This window comes from Cydia pomonella, chromosome 9 (genome assembly GCF_033807575.1).
Source record: "Cydia pomonella isolate Wapato2018A chromosome 9, ilCydPomo1, whole genome shotgun sequence".
Taxonomy (NCBI): Eukaryota; Metazoa; Arthropoda; class Insecta; order Lepidoptera; family Tortricidae; genus Cydia; species Cydia pomonella.
Window position 1 is genome coordinate 3,092,186 of NC_084711.1, and position 23,518 is coordinate 3,115,703.

Sequence of the window (23,518 nt, forward strand, 5' to 3'; positions counted from 1 at the left end):
GGAAATCAGAACAATAAAACGTATCAAGGTAATTACCTATAAGGTATATATTACATAAAGTTACTTAAAAATACACAATGTATGTATAGGCAAGGCATAGTATCTGAAATAATCTTCAAAATAACTTAATACTCAATTCATATAACCAATGATACCACAAGCGACCGCAGGCCCAGACGTTCCTGTCAACGCGCTATCTTCAGTCCCCGCTCTGCCATAATCATCTTCCCCCTTACTTATAGCCACAGACCGCCCAACTATTGACCTCGGACCGGCCAGAGAAATGAGATGGTCGACGATTTTCACGGCCAGCGTGCCTTCGTCCGCTTTGACGTTGCCGAGGTCTCCGACGTGGCGGATGTGGTCGCGAGGCCCGCCGTGACGGCCCTGGGGAATGATAATTGGTCAGTTGATCACATCCTAGTGTTTAGCGGATTTATGGGAGGGTTTACTGCGAGTTGCTTGTAAAAAATTATAAAGGTATGTAGTAAAGATAATTTAGTTATAATAGATGTAATAGGTGTGCAATATTTATAAGAAATAATGTATTGCCTTTCAGGCAGAGCTAATCCTTATCTACTTAGTTGGTAAAGCCTTTATAAATTAGACTTTAAAGTCCTAAATGGGATCACTATTGTAACAGTAACTGGCAGAGTATACTATTTCTACTTTGGCAAAATGCGTTCTTGAATTTGTAATCAAAATTAGAAACATATTTCCTAAAAATCTCCGCCGGATTAAATCTGCGATTCTTTAGTAGGTAATCTCTATTAAAACAAAATGCTCTGAGCGTTGGTATTGGTGGCATTATATATGTTGTCGACCGCTGTACAACCGGTGAAACATTTTTGTTAGTATATTCTTGATGAGAAAAAGAGTTTAATTGCCATATCTGTAAAGCAAAGAAAATTTGAAATAGAGGTGATTGTCAAAGAACACTGTACACTGAACACTCTAGCTACAGTAAATTTATTGCCATCTCAAAAAATCAATATCAAAAAGTGCCGCCATCTAATAGATCATAGGCCAAAGGTCTGACGGCATCGTTTCGAGCGATTTGGCTTATGCCCCGTAAGATGGCGCCACTTTTTGATATTTAAAACATCAGTGAAAGAATAAGGATCAAAGTCAAATGGCGATCTAAGTTTTAATCATGTGTCGAAAAATGGAAGTAAATTTATTGTGGCTACAAAGTTTTCTTTGACAATCCACCTGTATCTTAAATTCTCTTTGCTATAAAGGTACTTACATAATAAGCTATGAAATGCGGCCCAATATCTTTACAGTTATCCTGGATAGCTCCTGACTGGTGCACATGAAGTCCATGCAACCCCGCTGCTAGGCCCGTGATATTGCCCTCAATGGTCACCGGACCGTTGGGTACGATCTGTGTGAATAGTAGCTCTCCAGTAACTCCAGAATCTTCGTCAGCCTTGAGATAAGCGATAGCTTGAAGCCCGGGCAGTGAACGCGGCGCCTGTAAGAATTTAAGTGCTAGCGTAAAGTTCTTGCTATTCGTTTTGAGCAGGCGTTTTAAGTAACAAAACCTAAATGGTGATGCTGATGTGGTGATCGCCGTGATAGTTACTTCTTCCTCATCCATTTGTGGAGAAAAAGGAGACTACCATTTGAAATGGACAATTGAATTTTTCGCATAGTTGACGAAATATAATTTGTACATATTGGACATACCAAGTGTTTCAAGAGATCGGTGAATTTTTTTTTCCGTCAACCATGTTCGGTATGGTGTCTATGGTGTCGGTGTTGGTCTATGTTAACCCTTTAACGGGACAATTACTATTTTATATGGCAAAAATACCCTATAAAAATTATTTTAAACTTAATTTCAAAATGACAAGGTTCAATATTTCCTCGTCTGACCGTTAAAGGGTAGAAATAAAATTGTCTTTGATCTGAACATGGCTTTCGTCTCATTTATCTCCGTGCCTAAATTCCTAATTTAATTAGATAAAAACCTGCTACACTCACGCCGTCCCGAACATCCACAATTACAAACCATAATAGGTGTATATTTTATTGTTATAATCGTAAGTAGGTAAAGGCAGACCAAGATAAGTTGGCGGCTCTGACAAGTGTTTTTTTTAAACGTCAAACTTCTATGAAATTATGACGTTTACTTACTTAGGCTGGGCTATCAAAATCGCTGCCAACTTATCTTGGTCTGACTCTACTAAGTAGTTTACCTATACCGTTTTAATCTCGATGAAATTCGATATTAAAAGTTATTAATATTTTTTATACTAACGCATTATACAGAACTATTTGCATATATGATTGGCATGTTCGATCGCTCGAAATACATCAACAAAAACATCCATCTACTTATAACCAATAATTTGTACAAAGCGTCCAATCATAAAGCGATTTAAACGATCATAATATCGAGTTCTAACCCCACAATAGACATGTTTATTATACTTACAATAAAAGCTGTTATCGTCGGATAATATGAATTAAGCATAAAAACTTGAGAGTTAATTTTAATTGTTTTCTTCTACGGAAGGAAGCATTAGAGGCCGTTATTGATTTTAGTCGCAAAAATGTCAAATTGATAGATTTAGTCGATGAAATTGTACCCCTTTTGATTACAAACTGAAATTGTTATTCCATAGGTATATTGTTTTACAGAGCTTTATCAAATACTCAGCAGACTTTATCATATTTTATGAGTTTGATATGTAAGAAATAAGGAAACAAAAACAACCGGCTTTTTAAGTACATTATCAGTCTGCATTATTTCCATGTCTCTGGTTAACAAGTCAGCGAGATATAATTTGTAATAGGATAGGAGTGGGCAAGTAAAAAACTTAATGTGTTAATTGTACCTATGTGAGTAATCTTTTAAACAGGGTGTTTCAAAGTAATATTATTATTTGCGATTACTGAGAGGTAAACACAGTGAACGGAAATAAACAAATTATTTTATATGATGATAGATCTGCTGACAACACACCTGTATTACATCCAGCTCGGCAGCAAAGTTGCATTTTTCGTCTCGTACAGTCAAGTGTAAAAATATGGGTTCACGCAAGTTAGTTGGAATAGAGTTGCATTTGCAAATCAAAATCAACTCTGTTTCTTACAATGTAGATTCAAATTACACTATAACATTTTAAACTCCCGTTTTGAACACATTTGAAAAAATATTTAAAACCGGGTCTAACTTATACCAAATTTATTTTGTTACATTTATTTCCGACGTTTCGGTTTCGACAATTTCGACGCAGGTTTTACTGGTCGTGGTCGCGGAAAACTAATGTCCCAGCAAAATGACAAATTTGTGTACCTACCCGGCGAAAGTCTATGAAAAAGGTCAAATTACACTGACAAATTTTTGATTTTTAGGGTTCCGTACCCAAACGGTAAAACGGGACCCTATTACTAAGACTTCGCTGTCGGTCCGTCCGTCCGTCTGTCACCACGCTGTATCTCATGAACCGTGATAGCTAGACAGTTGAAATTTTCACAGATGATGTATTTCTGTTGCCGCTATAACAACAAATACTAAAAAGTACGGAACCCTCGGTGGGCGAGTCCGACTCGCACTTGTCCGGTTTTTGTCTTGTATGGCTGTGTGCTGTGTCTTAGGAGGCTATAACTCGTAACAATATTCAAGGTAAGTACAAGACACCTCCCTAAAAGTCACAAACCGTAAACGATAGACATCTCATGACCGTGTTTAGGATGTCATCTCACGATGCGACAATAGCCACCTAAAAGCGTGCCAAACTTAAATGCCAATCAACAGTCCTTGGCATGACAGATTTAGTCCCAATTACTGACACGCGAAGATGCACGTTAAAAACATGTTAGGTTACCATTTCGTGTCACCCAAGAACACGAATGTTTACGTGATGCTGTGTATTTAATTTATTTATCTATTACATAATACAGCGTCGTTTAGTACCCTGAGCACAAGCCTTATTGAACTTACTGTGGAGGCCCACAGTAAGATTGATTTGTGTAAGAAGTGCTATTTACATTTTTTTATTAGAAAAAGGTAGGCATTTGACCACAATCTCAACTGATGGTATGTGCCGATGCAGTATAGGATGGAGCGTGCTTAGTTAACAAAATGTTTATTCACTCTCGATTTAAAAATATCCAAGTTATGGTAGACTCGGAATAGCTTTCAGGAAGTGAATTTCACTTCTTAGCCGTTCGCACGACAAGGCTGGATGCATAGCGTTTATTGATTTATTTACTCTTTAAAGTATACAGATCTGATACATTCTAGAGAGATACTATGTAGAGAGAGACTGTATGTGTATACAATACAGGGTAAAACGGGAAAAACACTCTCATTTGATTTGTGTACCCAAAAGTTTAAGTTTTAATGCAACAAATTTAAAGACGTTGACATTGATATTATATCAATATCACAATATATCAATGATATCCCACATTGGGGCCAGTTTTGAGCAATATAAGTCACAACTAGTAATTATTCTTCTTCTTTCCATCCTGTTACCCCCTGCTGGGGTATAGGGCTCTAACCACAGCTACAATTTGGCAACTAGCAATTAGGTTTAATTTTAGAAACAAGAAGAATAACTTAGGGCAAGATGGGGTAAGACAAACATTAGGGCAAGATTTTTTTTAAATAAAAAAAAAATATATTTATAAAAATCTTCACACCGCTTCTCTTGCCTTGAGCAAAATAAACTACCTATATTTGTCTTATCCCACATGGTCTTTTTCGAGTGTTATGTTATGGCCCGTTATACGTTCTAACTATCTTGAGAATTAAGTCATGTTTCGATATTTATGAGCACCTTGTCCGGTTCAGTATATCCTTTAGTCACGTGATTGGAACTACTGGAAGTATAATCGTAGGAAACTTATGTCATTTTGATCTTAAGGATGGAAGCCATTAAGGTGTATTACGTGATCTTCAGCTTCTTTAACAGAAAATCATACTTGGTAATACTATGTCCATGTCAGGTTATTAACTGATTGCGTGACATCGGTAACCAAGTAAACCAGTAGAGTTAGACCAAGCCAGGACCAAGCTAAGTTGGCAACGATTTTGATAGTCCAGACCAAGGACCAGAGTGTCTTAGTGTTGTACGTCGACAGTAGGCTGCTCCAGTTTCGAGCGAGATGACATTTGGCTCCGCCCTATCTCTCTAAAATAAAAATTAGTTTTTGTAACACCTACTGGTTTTTCTGACACAATATACTGCTAACATCGATGTCTACTAGTATGACGACTATAAGTACTAAGGTATAATCAGGGTTTAATACATGTGTTAGATTTATGTAGACAACTGACATGCGTAGGTGTTTTAATGATTATCGTGAGCATACATATTGATAAAGGATTTCTGTAAGTACACTGAATATAAATTATTTATTAGGTACCGTAGTTATCAAACATAATTTATTATCAAGGCCGTCGCCAGCTGATACGCTTGGGGGGCACTTTATATGTTTTGTGGGAGGGAGAGTTTTATTTTCTAGTGCTGCTGCTCCCCCTAGGAAATAAAATTGCCTCCCCCCCCCCCCCTGGACGACGCCCATGTTTTAGTATGATTGCGGGTATTGCGACATTGTCAAGAGAGAAAATGCCGTTTATGTTAAGGACTTTTCAGTGAGTATTTTAATAATCTAAAAAAAGTCCTCCTCTGGAGTTGCAAGCGTACATAGGCTACGGAAACTGCTTACCATCAGGCGAGCCGTATACTTGATTGCCACCGACGTAGTATCAACAAAAAAAGTAAAACGCATTCTTAATAACTGAAATTCTGAAATATTTACCAGTTTTAAAGAATTTTATTTTACAGTCAGACCAAGATAAGTTAGCCGCGATTTTGATAGCTCAGACGGTGCACGGCTTATCCAAACGTTACCGATGGCGATGACAAAGAAATACGGACGTACAGTCAGCATCAATAGTAGCGGATGAAACAACGCGCCAAAAGTATCTGATATCCCGGATAACTTTTCCAAATATAGATAAATCTCTAAAATTCACCTTCAAGAGTATATCTTTTACAGTCTTAATTGTTCTGCATATAGAACCGTCAACTTTTCTTAAGCTATTGCAGAATGGTAGATACTTTTGAAACCTTGTTTGATCCGCTACTTTTGATGCTGACTGTACAACCATGGATTCTGGGGCATAGAGAGCGCAATAATAATTAAAATAATACATTGTATAATTATGTAAAGGCCACTTACGCCATCCAGGGTTAGCCACTAACTCGGAGTTAACCGTTAACACAGGGTAACTCCAGGTTTAACCGGTTAACCCCGAGTTAGTGGATGCTGGTGCCGTAAGTTGCCTTAAGTATCAGAATATAGTAGGTATACTTACCTACGTCAACCTACCACTAAAGTCATTCATACAAACTTCTGCACACGTTTATGACGTAACAATGTCATAATCGTGCGACCTAAAGCCTTGGTGTTTCCGTTGCAGCATCAATTCCAAAATATGATCTAGTCACGAGCCATGATGACTCAAGTTACCTAGTATTTAACAATGGACAAAGCTAAATTAACAGATTATATGTGACACTTGTTATTAGCTCAAAAAAGAATTACATCTAATTTAAATTGTCGTGAATATTAAATTGATTTTACGGTTTTTTCGCGTCACTAACGTGATATTTTTAGTCACGGGCTACATCCTGTAACTTTGATGTCACTTGCAGGGTTTTCGATTCAAGCCTTGAAGCGCTCAGCAGTGCAGAGATTCGAGAATAGCTTCATATAAATAAAACCTGGTCACCATGAGATATATCAGAGCGGGCGAGGTATTCACAAATATCTGAACACGAGTACATGTCTAAATATTTTTGGGCACCTCGGCCGCTCCGATATATCTGATGGCAACTGTACATATGTGATCAGCAGCAAAATCAGCTACGCAGATGATGGACTCAAAAATCTATCAGTACTTATCTATTAGGTATAATAAGGTTAAGAATCGATTGCGCCAAACCATCTGTAAAGTGTATTAGGATAACTTAGAAAGCGGGGTTCATTTGAATATCGCTAATATCTACTAAACCAAAAGCCTTTCATACTTTTAAGCTTAGAAACAAATTAAAAGTAGAAAAATTCACTGTCTTGGGTGGGACTTGAACCCCCAGGGATCGCTAGCCCAGTGCTCTGCCATCTGAGCTACCAAGACCTTATCCAACACAGCGAATATTTTCGCCATACATGAGCCCTGGCAGCGACATCCACCGTAATTGTGTTATACTTCTTAAACGGCTACCGGCGTTCCAAGTCACAAGTACTGGAAATTTACCATTCTTTCATACTTTGTCAAAATTTACGTCAATTACTGCAACGCCTACCAAGAGTACCAATAAGGCATATTATTATTATTATTTGTTTCTTTTATTTTCTCAGCATTTCATAGAATACTGGTGTAATGGGATGCACGGGCCGAAGCCAAATGTATCTCATATTAATCTTCAAGTAGGTAAGTGTGGATAGTTTTGGGTTTGGTTTGATCCGGTTAGAGTTTGTGTAACTGATGGACGATTGCCGTAGTAAAAAAGTGCTTCTGGTGTAGTAGATATATGCAATTTTCTAAATTAACCTGAATTTGAAATTATCCCAATGCACCTTAGCGCCACTTGCACCATTCCACTAACCCGGGGTTAACCGGTTAAACCAGGAGATTTTTTTTACTTATTAAAAAAATTTATTATACATAATACAAAAGCTTCGCCAAACTGAAGACAGTTTGTCGGCGAATAGTGTGTAATTACTATTGTTACCAGTACAATTTGACACTGGGCTAACGGATTAACCAGTTAACCCCGGGTTAGTGGAATAGTCAAGTAGCGCTAAAGTAATATTTTCTAAAATATAAACATTATTATTATTATTATATACGTTTCATATCTAGTTATCCGAAGTTAATTTAATAATAAATTCTGTCAATTGATGACTGATTGGTGTAACCAAACCTTGTAAATCGATTTTAGTATTTTGTCCACGTGGCTTTTCGTGCTGACTGACCTAGAGTTCCTGAAAAGGGTATATCAAGCAATAGGTATACAGTTCAATTCATAAATTAGTTTAACTAGGAGTTTTAGTAGGTATTGCTTAAATACTGTTAGTCGGTTATTTTTATGAAAGTAAATCAACTTACAGCGGCTAAATCTATTTGTTTTTGCGACCGATCCCCTGAAAACGTGTAGGCTGGCCGGCTGAGGTCCTGCAATACATAACTTCTCTTAGTGATTATGGTTTTCAAAAACAATGCAATTATTCAAAAGATGGCGCTGTTGTCAAGACAACTTACCCATCGGGATCCAAAAAGGTTTTTGTTTTATATAAATCTGTACGTATTAATAATTAACAGTGCGTAGTATTTTAAAAGAGAAGTTTATTATGAAGAATATGTGAACTATTTATCTTAACCATTGTTAAATTAATTCATGCATATTATGAAACAGCCACATTGTTAGTAAGTTTTGTACCATTTGGCGTTGAAACTCTAGGTCCATGGGGTCCCAGCGCTCAAGTTTTTTGGAGAAATCGCGAAACGTCTGGTTGACGTAACTGGTGACCGAAGAGCTGGCGGCTTCCTCGCACAACGTATCAGTATTGCGATACAACGAGGTAATGCCGCTAGCATCCTTGGTACAATGCCTCAAGGGCCTATTTTAGATATAAGCTAGTTATAGTAATCATCTGTATGTATCCATTATGTATATTGTTATTGTAAAAAATATATGTACTATTAGTAAGTAATTAATTAATTATAATAACACAAACCGAAATTCTACTATTTTAATATTATAAATATTAATCTAAGTAATATGTATGATATTTTTTTCTACTTCAGCACTATTATCAACCAGTTAACCATAGGACGAAATAGAAATGCGTCAAGGTGAGTGTAGCGAGACAGGGAAAGTAAACAAAAAAAAAAACTAGATTATGATTGAAATATAATTCCTATATACCGTGTTTTTATTGAATTCCGTTCACTTCGGGGCATGAGTAAGTACGTTTAAGGAAAGTAAATGGCATAGGTAATATTCGAAAAAAAAAAACTTTATTTTTATTTTTATTAAGTAGTAAATGTTGCATATAGCGTTGTTGTAACATTTAATTTAACTCAACCAAACAATTGAAAATTGTGACATATCAATGTCATTTCGAACATCGAAAGTTCGAGATAATACTTACGTTTAGTAGCAAAATGTATACATTCCTACTAAATACTAATCTATATGAAAACAGGCCTTAAGGCAAGTGTACACGCTCGTAGGGGCTTTATACGATAAAAATAAATTATTGATTATCTCCGAAATGGAGCTAATTAGAATACCGGAGTCTTTGAGAAAGTTACTTAATTTAAGCTCCGGAATGCACCCTTGAAATTAACGGAAAAAAAACACGGTGTATAAATACTTACAAAATATAATATTATACCTTACATTATAAGATATACAATATCTATTTTTTTTTTCAATAATCCTCTGACCAACAAAAAGCTGAACTAGGTACTGGAGTTTATTAATTCCGTAGGTTATTTTTTGTTACTTTATAATTGCCTTTATAATTAGTCAATTGGTATTAGTTATTACCAATAATTAATTATACTTATTAGCTACCCAAAACCAGGCATCAATTTATTCTAACTAGTAGTAGTGGTTGAAGTCAATGACCAAGTCATGTCAATTTACTGACCATTTTTTGTCAAAGCGCATTAGAAAACTGTCAAGTCGTTTTTAATGTGTTGTTAGTTCATGGACCCATTGCAAAAAGTAAATGATAGCAAAAATGGATACGGTTAGTACACAAGTTCAATAAACTTTGAGAACTGGTCACAGATTATTATAATACAAGGCAGAAATTACAGTACAGTCGGCTTCAATAGTACCGGAGAATTTTAGTAGTGTCCGACCGAAACATGTTTTTTTGCCGAAATGTTCGGCTTTGGTTATAGTTTCGGCGACCGAAACCGAAACTTTTGTAGACATGTTAAAAACGTTGAAAAAATTTCATAAAACAGCATTTAAGCACATATTAAGACTGTGTCGACACTGTCGGCCGTCCAGTGGTGCCCTCACTAGGGGAATTATGTTTACCAATGAACAAATTAATTTCTGTCCTATAGGGACCGTGCGCGTTGGAGGGTCTGCCATCTTGTGGTCTGAATCAGAACCATAAACAGGGACATTTACACGTCAAGTGTTTTCTTGTGCATAGTAGGTTCTGCCATCTTGTGGGCTACATCGGAACAATAAACATCACATTTACGCTTCGCGCCATAAATCTGACAGCTCCTGTGCTGCCTCCTACAGTTCATGCACGCTCCCTATACATAAATCAGTAGGTATATTAATATTGTTGTCCTACTTATTCCCCGACTTTTGGTCATTGCCACATAGTTTAGTTTCATAGTAAGAAATACCATTTCGCAAGTTTCGGCCCGGTCGAAAGGTTCGGCCGGTTCGGCCGTTCTTTGGCTGAAACCGAAACAATGGCCGAAACATGATTAATATCAATGACAAATCCAGATCAAATTCATAACCTACTATTATAATCAGAATACGGCTCGTAAGCATAAATACATAATAGGCAGAATATAGTGTCCATTCACAATTTAATATAAATATTAATGGCGGATTGTGAAGCGATGCAAAGAGACATCAATGAGGTTTTGCAATGGAGTGTTGCGAATAAACTGCATTTCAACGTCTCCAAATGTTGCGTTATGTCCTATACTCGCTCGCCAAAACCTTTAATTGCACAGTATGTCCTTGGTTCAGAAGTCATAGCTCGTGTAACAACTGTCAAAGACCTGGGTGTTACCTTCGACGCCTCTCTTACTTTTCATGGCCACATAAAAGGATTAGCTGCCAATTGTTATAAGCGACTTGGTTTCGTCATCAGGAATGTGCGCGATTTTAACGATCCCAGAGCCATCAAACTGCTCTACACGGCTCTTGTGAGGAGTAAGCTTGAGGCGGCAAGTATTGTTTGGAACCCAGCTGAAATCACATACGCCCTTCTCGTAGAAAAAGTGCAAAAAACATTTCTTAGGTTCTTGTATAAGAAGCTATATACTTACTATCCATTCTTATATCCGACCAAGTACTTATTAGGATCTTTAGGTTTTAATTCCCTTGCAGTCAGACGCAATTACAATCTCCTGGTGACAGCATGTGGAGTTTTACGTGGCGAGACAGACTGTCCTGAACTGGTAGGACGAACTGTTAGACTCGCTATTCCATTTGTGCCCAAAAATCTCCTGCGACCGCGAAGTCACAAGCTTTTGGCCGTCCCAATTACACGCACTGTAGCACATAAAAACTCGCCTGCTGTGCGGGCTCTAAGGCTGCTGAACTCCCTTCTGTCATGGGCACCAGATTGTGATATGTTTGCAAGTCGATGGACGGCTGTGTATCAGATGTGTCTGCGGTATTGCGAGGTGATGGACGAAAGATGATTGTGATCTGTTTTTCCTAGTATGTAATCCTATCATATAATCTGAATTGTACAGTGCTTTGGTCTCGACTGTAATGCTGTATATATATATTAAAATATTAAATAAATTAAATAAATAAACAACCATTTTTGGGCGGGTCATAAAAGTGGGAAATAGGTACCTACTTGACAAGTGGTTTCCCCTTCAATTTTTTTCTCACCTGAAGTAAGCTACAGTCACGTCTGAAAATATCGATACGGACAAAGTGCCAAAAATATGTATACACGAAATTATTGCTCATAATATTAAGGTGGTGTAGTGTGCCAAGTTTCATACTTTCTTCCGGATGGGACTATATTTTTATTTAATTGTTAGGGAAATTAGCGTAACTAATACTATGGTCAATCTTTTTTTCTATATATAGAATATAGAACTAACATTGCTGGCCCTAAACAAAAGTACAGTCTATTTCTAGAGTCACTTGCGCCTAAGACGGCCCGATTCTTTAGCTTGCCTAGTTTTAATATTATTTTTATAGTGTGAACTAATTTAGGTAACGTTTCTAGTTATGATTGGATTGGGACAGGTGGGTCAAAATGTGACTGACGCATTTAAGACTTTTTTACTCAGCTCCCGTAGGAAAGTTACGTTTTTCGAGCGTATTTATATAATTCCTTGGCACGGCCTACATCCTCTCCCTGTATCATTTGACTATATGAAAAATATATGACAGATTTATGTAAATAATACTACAAAGGCTACTGTTTAGTATTAGATAGTAGTATTAGTAGTTATTTTATTATAGTAGAACAACCAAATGATTTATTCATTAGTTTTAATGAGTAGAATGTAAGTAAGGATCGAACCTGTTATTACCTGTTGCTTGAAAACCAGTAGTTAAGGTTAAATGATAACATGCAAAACACTGAAACTTACACCGTGATATTGTTCCATAACCATGCTTCAGTATAAATTTTATTTTCCAAAACGAAACCAAAAAATCGGAAGGACAGAAGCAAAATCATTTTGAGCTTATAGAGCCAATGTTTTAAATCCATCGCAACGCCCAGGATTATTTCTAAAGTCTCTTTAGTGTACTAGCAATGATTTTACTTCTATATAACGATTAAAAATGAAAATGTAGCATATAGGACTTACATATAGATATGGCTCCATGAACACCTCATAAACGTTGCTTTGATAATCTTCAATTGCTGGCAAAGCTTTTATAACCAAATTCCTCCCATAACCAGGGACTCCTTGCAACGTCTTCCCATTCAATGCCGCAATTAGCCACACAAACTGGCCGAAAAACACATGCAGTCGCAGATTCATCGCGAAAAAAATAATTAAAAAATGCGCGGCAAATTAATGTTGTTCCGCTTCTCTGGACAGGCGCGCGGGTTGGATGTTTTTTTGAAGTTTCTTTTTTTTTTAAGGCAGACGTGTGATCTTGCCAAACAGCCGGGTATCAATGATATTCGCCTAGCAGAACTCAATTACGTTTTTCAAGATGTTTTTACGGGTGTATCGTTAGACCGGCTAAGCGGTAGTGATGATTACTTGCTCGTGGGATCACCAAGGCTCCGTAATTGAGAGGCATGATGTAATGATAACTTAGTTACGGCATTGTTTGAGGTATTGAGGGGAAGTTAATTCGTCGTTAATATGTAAAATAAGAGGAAACGTGTGATTGGCGTCGTGATCGTGGTGGCTTTTGATTAATAGGCGTTCTACGGACATATTAAGTTTTAACACATTAATTACTTGTGTTAGTACAATTGATAAATTTGAAGGTAATAAATTCGTTACAGCTAAAATTTGTTATGCGGTCTATAAATAAATTAATAGGTATACAAAATCGAATTACGGCTGACATGAATGAAGTATCATCTGATGTTTAACATAAGTGTCCATTTGTCTTCTTAAAACATAGAGACCTAATGGTAAGGGCAAATTGAGATAATTTAAGGAGGCACTTTGGAGGTGTTTAAATTTAAGTTCATCCGGTATACCCTCTTTTCGTGATCGCGGACTATATAACACTGCGTTGTAGTGGCTGTGTCACTATGTTGCTTTACTATGACATATTTTCTGCTTCAAACACAAATAGTACTAAAGAGAAAACGTAGACAGCGGCAAATTTGAAAGATATATGCGGAACGGGTCACTCTCGCATATAAATTTTATGTTTCGCGTCCTTTTCTTATAAACTTAGTATTTTCTATAGACCATACGCGTGCGCCCGTGAGGGGCAGAGAAATTAAACCAAAACCAACTGACGTAATTTGGTCGGGTTCATTGTTCCCCACTATAACAACGGTAGACAACAAAAAGCGTCTACGTCACTTAGGAGTTTTTAGAAGTAGGCAGAAATGAAAAGTAAGACTAATAGCATAACAAGGACAAACAATAATAGCGCTTTCTCTGCTACTCCTTCTGAAAGTTCCATAAATCCATAAAACCATCCCGAACGGTCATTACCCCCCACCTCCAACGTCTAATCCATTTATATACTATATTCATGCTTTTTCTACAGACAAATTGATTTGCCAGGGTAAAATTTGAATTCCTTTTTTTCACAGAGGTAGGATCACTCTTTTCATAACCAACTAGTTCATTATTGAACCTCCTCGCACCCACCGGCATCCAAAAGAAAACAAACGTCAATCAGTCAAACGTCACCCCGGCAAACGTCATCCAACAAAAATGGCATGCAGGCATGAATCGGCCTTTTGTGTACGACATCCATGACGACAGCCGGCCGAGCCTGTGGTCGCGGACGAGCACTACGTTGAACAAGTGGCTGTGGGTCGCGCTGTGCTGCGGCGTGCCTGGGATACCATGCTATTTTTGTAATTGCTGCGTGAGGATTGATCATAACAGGGATCGGGAAAGGACTAGAGTGCATCGTAAGTTTGGTACATGATTTAATATTGATACCGCAATGTTACGGCTAGCAGAGCGATGGACGGACATCCAGGTCCAGGCAAGGATGCATCCAGATATTAAAAATGCATCCCCAAGCGGGCCACTGGCGGCATTTTATCAATAAACTGATGTAGTTGCATCTTGCTGTGTGACAGATTCTACAGAATTTATCTGAACGTGGTAAAGTTATTTAAAGGCTCGAATATGGTAGACTTTAGTCAACTGATGGAGACTTGACTTTCTTTTAAGGAATATGTCATCGTAAAATAATTTCTAGCCAGATGATCAAATTGATCAAGTCTAGACGAATGGGGTTCGTTCTAGAATCTACGTAGAGCAGAAAATATTAATATAATCTAATTCTAATATAATATTCAGTTATCCCCAGCATTGTCATACCTAAACACACCTACCTACCTATTGTGGTTGTGCCAACACTTACGATGAGTCGAAGTGCAGGTAAACGACAGGTACACAAGGCCATTTGTGTCTCTTATTTACTCTGTCTTCGTATAAGTATTGTCTTTATCAACCGACTTCAAAAAAGGAGAAGGTTCTCAATTTGATGGTTTTTTTTTGTATGTATGTTACTCGATATCTCCGAGAATCGTGAACCGATTTTAAATTTTTTTTTTAATCGAACGGGTATAACCCCCAGATGGTCCCGTTGGCACCAAGTTGGGGTCTGATGATGGGATCTTGGAGAAATCGAGGGAACTCTTCAAATGTTTTAGGTACATGTATGGCGCTTTTGGTAATTTTTGAAGTCGGTTTTATTTTTTATTAAAAAGTTTTTTAATTAATAAATCGACTGAAAACTGCTCTATAACCGTGGTTTTAAAAACTGGGCCCTCCTGTAAATATATTATTTAGTAAGTAACTTTAAATGCACTGGGATAAATGATTTTGTATGTAATCGATTAGAACTTTTAACCCTTAAATTGCATTATTTCTAATCAAAATCATTTGTCAGGCCTTGTCTTGCCACAGCTTAAGATACCTATCTATGAGGTCTAATATCTGATTATTGGGCCAATTTCATTTACATCTACACTCCCTATGATCCCGACGTCGGGCCCAAGCAAAAGTATTTTTCCGTTTCACCAAATATCAGCACTTTTACAATATTTGACATGTAAAAAATACTTTGTCTCTAATTGCCAAAAATGTTTGATATTTTTGCATATAAACCATTTTTTGTTATATTTCAAATATTGTTAACGATGTGCTGATATTCCGTGAAACGAAAACGATTATCAGGCCCGACACCGGGACTGTCTTCGGGCCCGATATCGGAAAGTGTGGATGTAATTGGCCCATATCTATTCGTATTCTATCTTCCAGAGTCAACGGGCACAGCGGCGGAGCGTATAGCGCGACCGCACCGGCCTCACGCACCCGGCGGCCGCAAGTCCACCCCAGAGATGCTTAGCGCCGTGCGCTGCGCGCTCTCACAACTACAAGTATGGAACAAACTTTTCTCATGGCCTCTACAAACTTCACCGATAATCGCATGTGATTTATAAATACATTGCGGCGTTTGATTGATTGGTTGAATCCGTTAGCTTGCTTATATAGCTATATTTTATCTAAAATCGCATGCCATTTGTTGCGAGGTCTATAGACGCTTTTATACACCCTTTTTAGTATTTTTTGCAGCCTGTTGCTTTCCGCTGATATGCAATGGATGTCACTAATAGCAGCCGTCGTTTTTAGGGTTCCGTACCTCAAAAGGAAAAACCGGAACCCTTATAGGATCTCTTTGTTGTCAGTTGAAATTAAAACCATATTCTCAGGTCTAAAGCAGAAAAAATCAAACTTCTAAGTTCACAAAAAAAATATACGGCCGTTTATGCCGCAAACGTATATTTCGACACTCTCAAGTCAAGGGAATTTATAGGGTACTTCTAGTCGACCTAGAAATATCGTCTTACACTACAAGTACAGGAAAATGTCAAATATGTACTATAAATTTGTAAAAATAAAATATTTAAAAAATAAGTTAGATTTGTACGGAACCCTCGTTGGGCGAGTCAGACTCGCACTTGTCCGGTTTTTTTGACCCTTCTTATACAACTGTTGCATAAAATACTATTAGCTTGCCGAATGGCATATGGACCGGGAATCCGCTTGAGCGTGATGAATCGATGATACCCGTACTACCCGTAGGTGTGCAAGACTGCGGAGACACTAAGTTGTCGTGCTAATATTCATTGTTTTATTTTTAGGGTGAGCCGGCTCCGCCTCTGCCCGGCAAAGATTCTTCAGAGAGCGGCAAGCGGGATGCAAAGGCCGATGCCGTTCTACAGCAGTGAGGTTACATTCTTCTAATTAACATAGAAAAAGCTTAAAAAATTGCATAAAGTAACGCTTTGTAATGCAACTTTGACATCTGAAGACGACGTTTTGAGGTTACAGGACACGTAGCCAAGCCTATTGAAAAGTAAAGAATGTGTTGAAAGGATTATGTGACTTTTCTTTCGCGTCTATTTCCCTTCTCCTTTGGACCTTGGACCGCATTATATGTCAAAACGTTAGCAATTGATAACCTAGAGGCCGTGTATGTTAAGCACGCCAGAAATGCACGTCAATCACGGAGTACGGGCATTTTCTTACCTAGAGGCCGTGTATGTTAAGCACGCCAGAAATGCACGTCAATCACGGAGTACGGGCACTTCCTTACCTAGAGGCCGTGTATGTTAAGCACGCCAGAAATGCACGTCAATCACGGATTATGGGCACTTCCTTACCTAGAGGCCGTGTATGTTAAGCACGCCAGAAATGCACGTCAACCACGGAGTACGGGCACTTCCTTACCTAGAGGCCGTGTATGTTAAGCACGCCAGAAATGCACGTCAACCACGGAGTACGGGCACTTCCTTACATTGTCACTGCGAAGTTGAGCAAGTTTAGCGTATACGTACTGGTATACTGTGTAGTGTATGTGCCTGCTTTTGTGGTTTATGTCTCATTATGCCCCGTCCATTATAGGGGTGTTTACCATGGTCCTAAAAGTAGAGGCATTAAACATTTGAACGCCACGAACTAAGGCCTTAGACCAATTCGAACGTACACTGATATCAGAATGATATTTTAAAAGATTTCAACAGTGTATTCCTGATCACATTTAGAGACTAAAATGTCATATAAACTTTTCTGGATTTCGCCTAGTTTCAGAGTTAATACCAATAAAAAAAAAACCTTATTGTAACTTAGTGCAAAACGCCTTTTTGATGGCGATGATGCCTTTATGGGGCGTATTCCAATTATCCTTATTGATAAAATTCAAAAAGTGACAAGAACCCTTTGCAAAACCTAGGTTTAACAAAAAAAATCGTTAAAATTCATTTTCAGTGCCACTTTTACCATAACATTAACTTTTTATATACAAATTCAAAAATTTGCGTAATTTACTTAAACACATATAACATTTTTTCCTTCTTATTGCTTCAGAAGTGCGTGGTTAAAATCTTTCGGGTTTGTCGTGTTACACCGTGTAGTTATGGTGCTCGCTCGCGCCAATACATGTGCGGACAAGTGTGAGCGAAATGCACGATTACTGAATTACATCAGTTGGATATCATTTTATTATCAGTGTACGTTCGAATTGGCCTCTTAGTCTCTCTTTGAATGGGTTGTGCAAAAGATGTTAGCGTTTGCGTGATGTTGATGTTGATCGATGTTGACGAAGAATGACGCTCAAGAATTTGAAAGTTTATTTTCTTAATGTATCTCCGGATTATATTAATAAAAGACGTTATTTAAAAAAGCGTAGTAATTAACTAATTACATATGTGGCATCTGTGGAAACAGATTCAGTGCTGAAATATTATTTTGGGATAAGAACTATACAGTGTTATTTGTATGTTTAATGTTATACTTTTTATTGATTTATTCTTTTGTAGTAGATTAGCAGTTATTTAAATAAAGTAGTTACTAAATATTGTTGTATTTTATTAAGGTATAATTACCCAATAGTATTATTTATTAAGTAGGCTCAGAGAATGCAGTTTTTGAAAAGTCGTACCTAGCGCTTTTTTAGGTTGCCAAAAATTTAATTAGCAATCTTGAGGCCTTGAGGTTTTTGATTTTCGCTCGATAGAAAAAAAATCACGACCATTGGTGTACATTAAAAAATTGTAATATTTTTTACATTAACTCAAAATATGAAAATTATTAAAAAAAATGAGCAATATTATGCTTGACGGAAATCAGCGATTACTATTATTAAAACACCCAATAAATTAAAATTCAAAAACATGATATCTGCAGTCTCTTGAGCAAGACAGATGTGGGTGCTCGGACCCACATCTGTGTTGCTCAAGAGCTCAGTGAGACAGAGAGAAGAATACTAACGGCCCGATTCAACTTTCAGATACGTCAAACATTTGCTAAAAATACGATATGGATTAGATATATCAGTGTCAAAAGTGACGTTTCTTAAAAAAAAACGTCACTTGACACTGAACATATCCAATCCGCAATATATCTTTAGGAAGTTTTTGACGTCCTATCTTAGTTCGAATCGGGCCGTTAGTTATTTTCAACTAATTAGGTGGAGTCAGACTATGCTAAATTTGCAGCGATTTTGATAACTCAGACAGTGCAAGACTGCAAGTGTTAAGTAAACGTCATAATTTAATAGAAGTTTGACGTTTAAAATAACACTTGCGCCGTCTGGGCTATCAAAATCGCTGCCAACTTAGCTTCGTCTGTATTTACCATTAGGGTTGTCATACGTCCCGTATATACGGGACTGTCACCGTATTGAAGGGTACTGTCCCGTATTTGTACCTGTCCCGTTTTTGTCCCGTATATCGATACCGCTGTAGAATGCCTAGAGAAATGGTAACAATAATCTCTGTGTAACCAGTTTGTTTACCTATGTAACTAAAGAAAGGGGCATAACAGAGCCAATTTATGTATTTGCCGTGTAACGCCTTTTTTACCCCAAGTACCCCATTGTCCCGTATCAGTTCCGAATAATTATGGTAACCCTAACTATCATGCAAAACAACTACGGCTGAAAGCTCCTATATTGTCTAAAAGCGACATCTAGCTTATATGAAGCGAAGTAGTATCTTTATATCTCTACCAAGAGTATCAAGTACTGAGTCATGCATATCGTGGTTCGCGCGTCTTGACTGGTGTATAACACGTACTAGATTAGGTACCTAATCTAGTAGTTCGTAAAGTTTTTCAAAGATGGCGCACATATAAATAAATAAGCATATCAAAAACTGCCCAAAGAACATTGTATTGTTTCATAGACAAAAAGAACTTCTTATTTCTCTATTATATTATTATTAATTCTCTATGATTGTTTTTAGGGTATGTAGGTATTTATAATACAGGGGTGAAATTTAAGCACCAGCCAATCCAGCCATACTGTTAAAGTGTTTAATACATTCCGGCTGATGTGATGCCGCTGATTTCAATGGGACAGCCTTTTTTTCGCGATTTCGGAATGGGACCCATAATAAAAGTTGTTAATGACCTATAAAGACTACGTAGAGTATGGCTGGTAGTTAAAATGTCACCATGTATAGCTATAAATATCAGTCAGTTTCACACGATAGTCAGTGGTCACCGTTATTACTCGTAGTACTAGTCCATTTGTCCTATTTGCGAGCAAACATTTTAACCCTGTTAATTTTTATAATATCATTTTTCATCTCCGCAAATCGACAAACGTACTTTGTTGTACAGAAATAGTGAATAAAATCAAATTGTTCTCATGGTATAAACGTCTCATTTGTATAATTATCGTAAAATTATTAAAACAAAAAAAAAAACATTTTAATATAGTTGGTTACACTATATAATTTTTTTTAATGAGTGGGATTATTGAAAACATCCTGATATTAAACAAAACCACACCACAGTAAAATGATTTACAAATGTCATTTAAATTAAATCTGAGACATTGACATATCTAAGGACGGGCCTTACGGGCAATAAGAATGGGGCCAGTACAGCGGTGTCACGCACACGAATTTAAGCCAATCGTGCAGTCTGAGACTGATTAAACGCGTTTGCACATCCATTCATCTCATATACAACACAATGACTCACCTATGGGGCCTTATGGGAACCCCTCAAAGATCCTATAGCTAGCTATGTTTATGTTATGTCAGACAGGTTTAACGGATGCGTACGCGCCGCGTTCAGTACCACGCGCACTACCGCCGCTGTCCGTCCAGCCAGCGTTACGCGCAACTAAAAAAAAACTTTAAAAAGTTAGTGCAGTGGCCAGTGATTTGTGTAATTTAAAAGTTTTGGTAAGTGTTTTGTTTATTTTAAAATTGGAACCGTCATTTTCGCTGCTTTAGTATAATTGATGTTGGTATGCCGGTGAAAATGTTGTTGCAGTTTTCTCCTTTGTTTTATCTTAGTAGGTCTGAGATAAAAAATCTCGTAAAAGATACTGTAATACTGTGATAATTATAGTGCAAAGATTGTTTCATATCAAATTGTTTATGGTAATTGATGAAAATGTGTCGCTAATAAGGAGCTCTACTATTTTAATTTGAAAACGTTTAGAGAGTGTAGTTAAAATGAAAAATAATTTCATTTTGTATAGCATAAAGAATTTCGAGGAGGCTCTTTCAAAAGTCAATAAAACCAAATATATTAAGTATATGATATCAGAAGCACTGTTTATGAGTGAAGTTGATGTCATAAGTTTGGTTAATTTTGATAGGTACATGATACCAATTATTGATAGCTAGGTAGGTACAGTCACCTGCAATAATATGTTGCACGTCGAAGGCCGCAAAAATATCTGACACGATCTTATTTCTGGCGATAAGAGTGTGTCACATATTTTTTGCGGCCTTCGAAGAGTATCATATTAATGCAGGTGACTGTTTATAGAGTAAGGATGCAGAGGCATGATCTACAGAGATGAACTCAAAATGATCACTATACATCAAGTCATCAATTTATTAAGACATATCTGTACGATTTTAAGGTCCTTTGATAATAAAGTCCGTGTTTGTACTTCTTTCTCAAGTATTCATAAAAAGCTATTTTTTTGGTTAATTATGGGAGTTTAGAGTTTTTTTGTCTATTATATCCCTGGATTGACACCGGGACATCCCGAGGGAGCCCGTGGGCTATTGTCGATGCTTGTCATGTCAAGCATTGACAATATAAGATTACTTAGCTTCTACCCGCGATTTCGTCTTCGTAGAATGTTGATGATGATTGATCAAAACTATCCTATGTTCGTATCTGGGCCTTAAACTATCTGCATGCCAAATTTCACCAAAATCGGTTTAGCAGCTTAAGCGTGAATAGGTAACAGACACACAGACAGTAGTTACTATCGCATTTATTACATTAGTAGGGATCTTTCGCACTCACAATAGCCCATACCATTGACTCAATAATTACTCAAGGGGAAAGAGGACGGCCAATTCTCCATACAAACGTAATCCCCATTTTCCACTCTGGATATAGATATTTTGGAAAATATTTTTACTTTATTTGATGTATATTAACCATAGCTATGCCCCCATGTTTGACTTTTTTCGATTTTTGTATTATTATAAAAATTACTAGCGAAAAACAGATAATAAAAATTTGAAAAAAAAAATCACACTCCCTACGTTTGATTCTTTTCCATTCCATAGCTGTGGTTGATATACAACACATTGTGTCAAAATAATTTCAATAATGTTTATATCTAGAGAGGAAAATGAGGGCTATATTTGAATAAAAAGGCGACTTCACGCGGGTACTCCATTTTCGTCTTAAATCGTTCTATGATTCTGAGTAAGTTACACTTGAATCATCAGTACCGACTGTTTTTAAATACCATAAAGATTACTCATCACCTAGCTGCTTATTATGTTCGCCGTGAATAATATGCCGTGAATACCGTCGATCTGATGTTTTGCCAAACACTTATTGTACTTTTTGCTAGATAGGTAGATTAGGTAGGTGTTTTATTTAGGTACCTGAACTATTTACTTCGTTATTAACTTTTTAAATAGAGACCTTTGACTATAAGCCATAAACTATATAATACGTATTTCTGTTGGCAATTTGATGCTGATGGCAGTTAATTAGGTTGAGCGCACCCTGGGCTCTCTTAGGATGCAACCTGGAAAGTGCTAAACGCTAAAGTGGTCACGCAAAATAGGCGCCAGTCGTCGAGTTGCGGAAAATCGCCCGAACTACAATACAATACAAGTGCTAAACGAGGAGCAGAATCAACATTCCTTACGAGGGAAGTAAACGGCGTATTCCCATCTGTCCCCACCGGGCACAGATGGGAATAGGCGCTAGATTCAAATCATGCCCATTTGTGCTCGCCTCTTGTATGGCGGTGGTCACATGGGGTCACAACAATACACCCACTATGCCACGTGATCGACCATATAAACAGAGAAAACGTTTTTCCACTTCTAAATATTTTCCATTCTCCTTGATTTTTAGGGTTCCGTACCAAAAAGGTACAAAAGGAACTCTTATGGTGCGACTCTGTCCGTCTGTCTGTCTGTCTGTCTGTCACATCGCTAAATATCTCGAGAACCACTTAAGCTACCGATTTTAAATTTGGAATAGTCAAAAAACGGTAACCCAGAAACATTGAAAGTATTTTTATTTTTATTTTATTAAGTATGGAAAATGCCCAATATGAAGAGGGGGGAAAATTTCAAAGCCTAGTGACTAGCAGAGATGTGACTTATCTAAGATAAAAGTATCTAAAATACAGATACAAGATACAAAATACGTATTTTCATCTTGTATTTGAAATACTTTTTTTTTAAATATCTTGTATTTAGATACTTTCTATTCGTACCCTCGTGGCTCCTCGGACCTCTAATACTTGCCTGTATCTATTTGGTCAAATAATATGATTCCTTTGCCACTTCGTACCTTTCTCACGGTGACAATAATGTGAGATCCATAGTTACTTTCATATTGTTTGTCACTGTGACTTGATAAGAAGCGTAAGTATACATGTATTATAGAGCACATAATGGCGCCGGCGCTCTGACGGCCTACCGCGAACCACGTTCGACGTGTTGCCTCTGTCGCACTTGTAAATTCGTACGTAAGTGTGACAGGGAGGCAACACGATGAATGTGGTTCGCGGTAGGCCCTCTGGACTGATTAACTTTCCTATCTTGTTGGTGTGTATGC

At 37.3% G+C, this 23,518-nt stretch overlaps 3 protein-coding genes across 7 annotated transcripts in view; 2 read left to right on the forward strand and 1 right to left on the reverse strand.

Moving 5' to 3' along the window:
• Window positions 1-28: 28 nt before the first annotated feature.
• Window positions 29-12,827, reverse strand: LOC133521129 (superoxide dismutase [Cu-Zn]-like). Its single transcript, XM_061855912.1, has 4 exons — window positions 12,590-12,827; window positions 8,138-8,203; window positions 1,250-1,477; window positions 29-387 (listed from the first exon to the last, which is right to left on the reverse strand). Exons 1-4 carry the CDS (start codon window positions 12,764-12,766, stop codon window positions 133-135), a joined length of 726 nt encoding a protein of 241 aa, XP_061711896.1. The 5' UTR covers window positions 12,767-12,827; the 3' UTR covers window positions 29-132.
• On the forward strand, window positions 5,294-16,827 carry LOC133521136 (uncharacterized). Of its 5 annotated transcripts, none has more exons than XM_061855920.1 (4): window positions 5,294-5,350; window positions 14,017-14,352; window positions 15,707-15,825; window positions 16,591-16,827. In XM_061855920.1, exons 2-4 carry the CDS (start codon window positions 14,154-14,156, stop codon window positions 16,675-16,677), a joined length of 405 nt encoding a protein of 134 aa, XP_061711904.1. In that variant the 5' UTR covers window positions 5,294-5,350; window positions 14,017-14,153; the 3' UTR covers window positions 16,678-16,827. The 5 variants fall into 5 exon arrangements, with proteins under 5 accessions (XP_061711904.1, XP_061711905.1, XP_061711906.1 ...); XM_061855921.1 differs by lacking the exon at window positions 5,294-5,350 and adding an exon at window positions 8,850-8,884; XM_061855922.1 differs by lacking the exon at window positions 5,294-5,350 and adding an exon at window positions 13,101-13,227 and having other exon boundaries at window positions 14,017-14,343.
• A 3,706-nt stretch (window positions 16,828-20,533) lies between these two features.
• The window catches only part of LOC133521114 (superoxide dismutase [Cu-Zn]-like), a 31,312-nt gene continuing 28,327 nt past the window's right edge, over window positions 20,534-23,518 (forward strand). The window contains exon 1 of the mRNA XM_061855880.1: window positions 20,534-20,643. The gene's annotated coding sequence lies outside the window, so the exon portion shown is untranslated. The remainder of the gene's footprint in view (window positions 20,644-23,518) is intronic.